This window comes from Lygodium microphyllum, chromosome 5 (genome assembly GCF_053477565.2).
Source record: "Lygodium microphyllum isolate KBCC chromosome 5, Lygodium_microphyllum_v1.1.10, whole genome shotgun sequence".
Lineage (NCBI taxonomy): Eukaryota > Viridiplantae > Streptophyta > Polypodiopsida > Schizaeales > Lygodiaceae > Lygodium > Lygodium microphyllum.
This window is the reverse complement of record NC_141139.1, coordinates 141,408,469-141,417,392: the sequence shown is the minus strand read 5'-3', so window position 1 is coordinate 141,417,392 and position 8,924 is coordinate 141,408,469. Positions and strand designations below refer to the sequence as shown.

At 44.6% G+C, this 8,924-nt stretch overlaps 1 protein-coding gene across 1 annotated transcript; it reads left to right on the top strand.

Annotated features, from left to right (window-relative positions):
• Positions 1 to 4,932: 4,932 nt before the first annotated feature.
• On the top strand, positions 4,933 to 7,947 carry LOC148036466 (uncharacterized). The gene is made up of 2 exons (XM_087678452.1): positions 4,933 to 6,722; positions 6,822 to 7,947. The coding sequence occupies exons 1-2, from the start codon at positions 5,058 to 5,060 to the stop codon at positions 7,623 to 7,625; spliced, it is 2,469 nt and encodes an 822-aa protein (XP_087534578.1). The 5' UTR covers positions 4,933 to 5,057; the 3' UTR covers positions 7,626 to 7,947.
• Positions 7,948 to 8,924: the final 977 nt, after the last annotated feature.

Here is an 8,924-nt window from a genome sequence, read left to right as displayed (position 1 = left end):
AATCTAATCAAACTAACTAACAACCTATTTAACTAACTAACTTACTATATTTAACTAACTAAACTAACTAAATAAACAAACCCTAAACCAACACAACTAACTAAACTAACTAATTTCGACAACTAACTAAACAGGATTGTTGATTCAATCAAAGATGACGAACAGAGATGAACTAAATAAACTAAATAACTAACTAAATAAAACAACTAAACTAAATAAACAACCAACACTAACTAAACCAACTAACCACAAATCTAATCAAACTAACTAACAACCTATTTAACTAACTAACTAAATAAACTAACCCTAAACTAACACAACTAACTAAACTAACCAATTAAACTAAATAATTAACTAAACTAAATAAATTAAACTAACTAACAACCTATTTAACTAACTAACTTACTATATATTTAACTAAATAAACTAACCCTAAACTAACACAACTAACTAAACTAACCAAGTAAACTAAATAGAATAAACTAACCCTAAACAAAATGTAAAGTAACGAACACACAAAAATAATTCAAACTAACTTATCTAATCAACTAACTAAATAAACTAACTAAACTAACTAACTAACTAACTAACCACAAATCTAACCAAACTAACTAACTTACTAAATAAACTAACTAAATAAACAATCAAAACTAACTAAACCAACTAACCACAAATCTAATCAAACTAACTAACAACCTATTTAACTAACTAACTTACTATATTTAACTAACTAAACTAACTAAATAAACAAACCCTAAACCAACACAACTAACTAAACTAACTAATTTCGACAACTAACTAAACAGGATTGTTGATTCAATCAAAGATGACGAACAGAGATGAACTAAATAAACTAAATAACTAACTAAATAAAACAACTAAACTAAATAAACAACCAACACTAACTAAACCAACTAACCACAAATCTAATCAAACTAACTAACAACCTATTTAACTAACTAACTAAATAAACTAACCCTAAACTAACACAACTAACTAAACTAACCAAGTAAACTAAATAATTAACTAAACTAAATAAATTAAACTAACTAACAACCTATTTAACTAACTAACTTACTATATATTTAACTAAATAAACTAACCCTAAACTAACACAACTAACTAAACTAACCAAGTAAACTAAATAGAATAAACTAACCCTAAACAAAATGTAAAGTAACGAACACACAAAAATAATTCAAACTAACTTATCTAATCAACTAACTAAATAAACTAACTAAACTAACTAACTAACTAACTAACCACAAATCTAACCAAACTAACTAACTTACTAAATAAACTAACTAAATAAACAATCAAAACTAACTAAACCAACTAACCACAAATCTAATCAAACTAACTAACAACCTATTTAACTAACTAACTTACTATATTTAACTAACTAAACTAACTAAATAAACTAACCCTAAACCAACACAACTAACTAAACTAACTAATTTTGACAACTAACTAAACAGGATTGTTGATTCAATCAAAGATGACGAACAGAGATGAACTAAATAAACTAAATAACTAACTAAATAAAACAACTAAACTAAATAAACAACCAAAACTAACTAAACCAACTAACCACAAATCTAATCAAACTAACCTATTTAACTAACTAACTAAATAAACTAACCCTAAACTAACACAACTAACTAAACTAACCAAGTAAACGAAATAAAATAAACTAACCCTAAACTAAATGCAAAGTAACTAACACACAAAAATAATTCAAACTAACTTATCTAATCAACTAACTAAACAAACTAACTAAACTAAATAACTAACTAACTAAACAAATCTAACCAAACTAACTAACTAAACCAAATAAACTAAATAAACTAACAAAACCAAATAAACTAACAAAACCAAATAAACTAAATAAACAAACAACCAAACTAACTAAATAACTAACTAAATTAACTAACAAAACAAACTAACTAACTAACTAACAAAACAAACTAACAAAACTAAAATAAACAACCAAAACTAACTAAACTAACTATTTAAACCAATAACCTAATTAACTAATCAACAATCTAATTAACTAACTAAACTAACTATTTAAACCAATAAATACATCAAACTAAACCAATAAATGCGCTTCTCTCTCTCTCTCTCACGTGCGACACGTCAGACACATCAGAGAGTCTCTGACTGACGGACGTCAGAGAGAGAGAGCAAAAATCCATTTAATTTGCATCGCTTTAATTTGTTCAAACCAATATAATCTAAAAAAAAGAATTGCGCTTTATAATCATTGAAGAACTGACTCGACACGTCAGAGAGAGAGAGAGAGAGTAAAGCTGTGTTTACTCTCGCGTCCCATAGGACACCCCCCTAAAAATAATTAAAATCATTTCATATTTTTTTACTTTCCCCTTGTCAACGCCACCAGCCGACGGGAGGGAGGGGAAGTAGTAGAAGACGATGATGATGATGATGGGGAGGAGGGGCCAGCTAGGCACTGGTTTAGTTTGTACATCTGTCATCTGGTTTAGTTTGTACATGATTTTAAAGTAGCAATAACTGAAAATTTCTGAATGATTAGAGAGAGAGAGAGTAAACACAGCTTTACTCTCTCTCTCTCTCTCTCTCTCTGACGTCCGTCAGAGAGAGGCTCTCTGACGTGTCGTAACACGTCAGAGAGCTCTGACGTGTTACGACGCTCTCTAACGTGTTACGACACGTCAGAGAGCCTCTCTCTGACGGACATCAGAGAGAGAGAGAGCGCTCTCTGACGTGTTACGACACGTCAGAGAGCCTCTCTCTGACGGACGTCAGAGAGAGAGAGACGCTTCGCGCGACGTGCGGCACCCCCCGCCCTCCCCCCCCCCCGTCAGAGAGAGAGAGACGCTTCGCGCGACGTGCGCCTGCCTCGGGACAATCCCTCCCCGCACCCCCCGCCCTCCCCCCCGGGCCGCCCAACCGCCGCCCAACCCTCTGACGTGTTTCTTGGCGTCTCGACGCTGCGACGCGACTGGCACACACGTCAGAGCATCTCGACGCTGCGACGTGACTGGCACACACGTCAGAGAGAGACAGACTCTCTGACGTCTATCAGACGTCAACATGAGAGAGAGAGAGAGAGAGAGAGAGAGAAAACACAAAAATGCTGAGAGAGAGAGAGAGAGGACTGACCTCCTGCTGCTTGTTGCTGGCCTGCCTCCTGCTGCTTGCTGGCCTGCCTCCTGCTGCTTGCACTTGCTGCCTCCTGAGTGAGAGTGAGAGTGAGAGTGAGAGTGAAAGTGAGAATGAGAGTGAGAGTGAGAGAAGAAGAGAAGGTGGTGGAAGGAGACCACGTTCCATTCTGCTCCCAATCATGTGACATTAATGGTCACTTACCTTTCATTCTGCTCCTAATCATGTGACATTAATGGTCACTTTGGTTTGGTTTGGGAGCCAGGTTCGGGAGCACTGTGGTGGTTCGACACTTTCCCGAACCTGTAGCTCAAATAATAATGTAGTATAGATATATATCTCCTTATTTTAATTAAACAAAAAGTTTACATTAAAAAGTTTAAAGAGAGAGAGAGAGAGAAAACCTAGGCCCTACGCATGAGAGAGAGGGGGGAGGGGGAGAAGAAAAATGTTTAATTAAAAAAAGACTATTATCTTTCCTCTTTCTCCCCCTTGTCTCTCCGTTTTCTTCTTTTTATCCTTCTTCTTCTTCTTCTCTCTCTCTCTCTCTCTTTTATTCTATCTCTTTCTCACAATGTGTGAAAAACTATGTTCGAAAAATTTTAAATTAAAAAAAGCTTTTAAACTGTTTAATTAAAAAAGTTTAAATTAAAAAGTTTAATAAGAGAGAGAGAGAGAGAGAAAAAAAAACTTTTGATTTAAAAAGAAGTTTGATTTAATTAAAGGAGAGAGAGAGAGAGAGAACCTAGGCCCTACACATGAGAGAGAGGGGGAGGGGGGGGGGGGGGAATTTAATTAAAAAGGGAATAGGGTTTTAATTTTAAAAAGGAAGGTGAGGAGGAGAGGCTTTAATGAAAAAAGGGAAGGAGAAGAGAAAATGAGATATTACAAGTGAGAAAGAGAGGAGGGGAGGGGGTTTTGATTAAAGAAATGAGGTTTGGAAAAGGGAGTAGGTTCGGGAAGCCCTCTTGGAGGTTCGAGAATTTCCGAACCTATAGCTAAAATAATATAGTAGTAAGATAAGATGTATAAGTGGAAAAAAAAGCTTGAGGAAGCCTAATTCTTTCGAGTCCTCAATTAAGTCCAAGCTACCTATGTGCACCCATCATTGGAAGCAGCTTGCACTTAGCTCAGGAGCTTGCTAAGCTTCCTTGAGAGAAGCTAGACTCAAATTATGCCAAAGGACTAGACATAAGTTTACTTGATGAGGTACAGTTGCTTACAATTGGACTACCCATCTCGCCATAACATGAAAAACTCAGAAGAGCACAAGGACTTGATGAGGATCATTAGCCTTTGCACTAATTAAATGCATTGAGTGTATGCACAAAAAGCTTGATTGAGAACCAAAACATGTTGCTTGATATTTGGAAAAAGAAAAAAATAGTAAAGAAAAGAACCCACCCTTAGAGACCGATGTTGCACAAGCTCAAAAGTTCAGGACTTGTGCGTGGCCTTCGAATGAGTTCAAGGGAGGCTTAAAGGTTTCACTTGAAACGCGAGCCGTTGAGCCAACCAACTGTCTTGTTCCCCCCTTCTCTCTCTCAGAGAGGCAGAAGCAAATGCTAACCTTCTTGTGCATGGATGAGGAGCTGCAGAAAATGTGATGATCGGAACGGCGGAAGAAGAGGGAGGCAGAGACTGAAGAGGGAGAGAAGCGGCGATGACGGTGGAGGCGGCGCCGTTAAGCAGCGGGGAGGGGCGGCGCTACCCGAGCCCCCTCGTGAAGCAGGACCTGGCCAGGCTGGGCAAGGACGCCGAGAACAGGCGGGCGGCCCTGCGGGGAGGGGCGGCGCTACCCGAGCCCCCTCGTGAAGCAGGACCTGGCCAGGCTGGGCAAGGACGCCGAGAACAGGCGGGCGGCCCTCATATCTTTACGGTCGGTGGTGGAGGAGCACCTGGACGGCTCCATGCTGTCTCGCTTCCTGCAGCAGGTCGGGGATTCGCCGGAGGGCCGTCGCCACGCGCCGGCGCTAGCCGTGGACCTCGCCCGCGCGCACGGCACTCGCCTCCTGCCGCACCTGCCGCGCCTCTTGCAGATCCTGTCGCAGACGCTGCTGGCGAGCGCGGCGGCACCGGGGCTGCAGGCTGCCTGCGCGGGGGCGGTGGCGGCCATCGCGAGGCACTGCGGCGGCGGGCCAGCGGCGTCGGCGGAGGAAGCGCTCCGAAGGCTGTGCCTGCCCCTCACGGACCTGCTGTCCGACAAGGTGGAGCCCCTGTCGACGGGCGCCGCCGCCTGCCTGCGCGCGCTCGTGGAATCCCAGCACTGGAAGTTCGCGCCGGCGGCGGTGGTGTCGCGGCTCTGCCTGCGCGCCGCCATGGCCCTTGCCACCAAGTGCACTCAGACGGTGGCACACATGAGCCTGCTGCGGGCCCTTGCCGCCGTCAGCGCCAGCACCCTCTCTCTCTACGACCAGCCCCTGCTCCACCTCCTCGCACGTGAGATCCTCCCCTCATCGTCCTCATGGCAGCTCCGCCGCTCTGCCGTGTCTCTGCTCGAGGCCCTCCTCCGCTCCGCCGACCCGCCCACGCTTGCCGCCAGCCTCCGCCCCTGCGCCGACGCCCTCGCCCGCCACCGCCACGACCGCATGCCGCTCGTGCGCAAGGCTGTCATCCAGGCGCTCCGCACGTGCGCCGCGTTGGCCTACGAGGACGAGATCAAGCGCCGGATCCCAGCCCCGCCCACAGAACAGCTCAGCGCGGCCCAGAAATCCGCGCCCGCCGGCAACCCGGAGCCCCTCCCCTTCCAGGCCCAGCAGACCCTCGCCCCCGCCGACGAGGACCCGTTCGTCGTAGACCTCTCCTCGCCGCGCCACGTGTCCCTCTCTGACCGTCTCGAAGCTGAGGGCGACGCTGAGCCTGACTACTTCTGCGCCTTCTTCTACGACCGCAAAGACAAGCCGGGACCCTGCCGCAAGGTCGTCCACCATATCCACGACGGTCGACAGTCCCACCGCGTCCCCCCTCTCCCCATCTCCTCCATTAAACCTGCTTCCGATCACTCTAATTCTCTCCCTAAATCCACCCCCTCCACCCTCAGGGACGTCGCCGTCTTGAACTCCAACGAAGACCTCCTCGCCTCCTGCGAGAGAACCAGCGGAGACCGCAGCTGCAGAGATCATCGACCTGCGTCCGCAGCTGTCCTGGACAAGAATTTCATGAAGCCTGCAGATGCTCATGACAGCCATGATCAAGAGCTTACCATAGCCGATTTTCAGCGGCACCTCGTCTCTCATGAGACCAGCCAGTCCTCCACACAGAAGCACGTCAATGCCGCCATGGAGGACTTCCAAGCCATCTGCGACAGGCTGCTCGAAATCCGAGAGCAGGACAACGCTGTTGATGCTGTCCATAGGGCGGAAGAAGCATGTACCATCCCAGAACCCTCTCAACTTGATGATCGAATGAGGAGGTCCTTCCAAACAGCTGATGTCGATGACCCTGATGAGGCGCAAGAGGAGCAGCTCTATGCTGCCATGGATGCAGGAGCTCCTTCTGACCATAACTCTCCCATTGTAAGCGAGGCCGAGGTCCTCCCTCAGCTCACCACTGTCTACAATCAAGGTGCTCTCAAGGTACTGACGAGCCCCCTTTATTCTCACTGTTGCAGAAAAGAAATCAACCATCAATGGTGTTCATTTCGTAAATCCAAAAAGCGGAGTATGTTCGTGCAGATTAATGAAGACAGTCATATCGCGTGCCCAATGGTGCTTTCAGCGAACGCTGATGCGTCGACGCAGGACCAAGAAGACCAGGCGTACAGCTTGAATGGCGGTGATAATCATCATCATCATCAGCTAGGGCTGATTGCAGGTGACTGCACAGATGCAGAGACGACGAGCTCGAACGGGGATCAATGGAGCGTGCGGGACAATCCGATTGCAGATGAGGATATTATGAAACGCAGGGAAGCAGGGGGAGGAGGAGGTCCGGCATCGCTGGGATCGATAGAAGAGGATCATGATGAAGATCAGCAGGGAGCGATGAAGGTGGAGGTGCAGCAGGGAGGGGGACAAGCAGATGATCACGTAGGGAGCTGCTGCGTGCAGATGGAGTGGGTGGAGGCGAGGGATTATGAGATATGCGAAGTGGACGACATTGAAAGGAGGCCTGCCCAGGGAGACAAAAAAGGAGAAGGCGGATCATATTATGATGGAGAAGATGAAGAAGAAGGCAGCTATGGAGGTATAACTCGGCTTCGATCTACAAGGTCTCGTCGAAGCGAGAGAAGGAAGGAAGAGCAGCAGCCGATACTGCAGGTTGACGATGCGGCCACGTCCACGAGTCCTCAGTACTTGATGTATGATATGCAGGCGGGGAGCAGCAGCGGCGGCGGCGGATCAAAGCCTCGCAGGAAGGCCTTCAAGCGCACCACTGCGACTGCCTGCGCGGGGCTTGTCATCCCGCTGGCCATCACTGTTGCCAAGATTCAATATGACTTGCATTCCAATAGTGGCCACTTCTTGCCCCCTACTTAGGGGTTCTTTCTCCCCTTGTACATTGGAGTCTTCCGTTGTTTGGGAAGAGTACCTTCGATAGACACACACACACACTCTCTCTCTCTCTCTCTCTCTCTCTCTCTCTCTCTCTCAAACACACAATATTTGGCTTGTCCTTCTGAACATACACCACCTCTCTCCCCCTCCTCTTGCAAAATATTTATGGGAGAACTTGATCCACACACAATCTTGAATCCTCACATCCAACCATCTAAGTGATGGGAAGGATCCCCTTGGTGATGGGAAAGAGTCCTCTCTTGAGCTAAAATAGACCAATGATTTACTCTGTTTCATTGAAATAAACAACGTTCAATTTGTAACTCCCACAATCAACAACACTTTCGAGCTATGGACAATGATACTTTCTATAGATTGCTTGTAGTGTATGTACATTGAACATTCAAGCACGAAGTCAAACAAAATTAAACATTCCAAAAGAAAGTCAAAAGGAGACTAAAGGCATACCTTAAGTGTTGATTCACAAATAGCATAAGATTGTTTCTTTGATATGCCACATCCACTCACACTCGAACTTTTAAAGGAAGAATAGGACAATAACTACATCTACCATGCTTATCATATCTAGAGGCCTTGAGCTAAACATCTCCTAAACACTTCTTGGATTAATTGGACCGTTATAAAGATGGGCCTACCCTTTCACATAAGCAACCATTCACATGGATTGCCAAAGTGTTTGAGTAGCCCATATCCCCCCAGTCTCCACAGCCTATTTAGGTTTCTCCATCATGTATCATGTATGATGTTATTAGTAACACGCATGATGCTACTAGTAACGTCTTGATTTTTAAAAAATTATAGTCACATGTTTTGCACTATATATGCATGTTTTCAATAATTTTCGTTCTCTATGTATTTGTTCACGTAAGTGCATTTGCAAAGAGCTAAAAAGAATCAAAATACAAAGGCCAAAGCCTTATAGATATAAATGCATAAAAAAACTTAAAGAAAATAAAAATATGGAGGGGTGTTAGTGTCTTCTAGGCTCCTTTTGGGAAAAGGCGGGGCAGAGTGTATGACTGATTTTGTGCCTCTTTCTCTCCTTTCTTCCAAGTCTCATACATTCTCTTTTGTGTAATGCCAAAATTTCTCTCTCTTCTTTCTATGCCAAAAGTTCTCATTTTCTCTTTTCCCTTTCCTCTATCCTTTTATGCAACTGGGATGGATCTATCTAATGAAGATGATGAAGATGAAGAGTCTATTTGTTGTTAAGAGACAGCTTTATGGTTTCTTTCAAGTTTTGGGATCAATGGGCTTAGC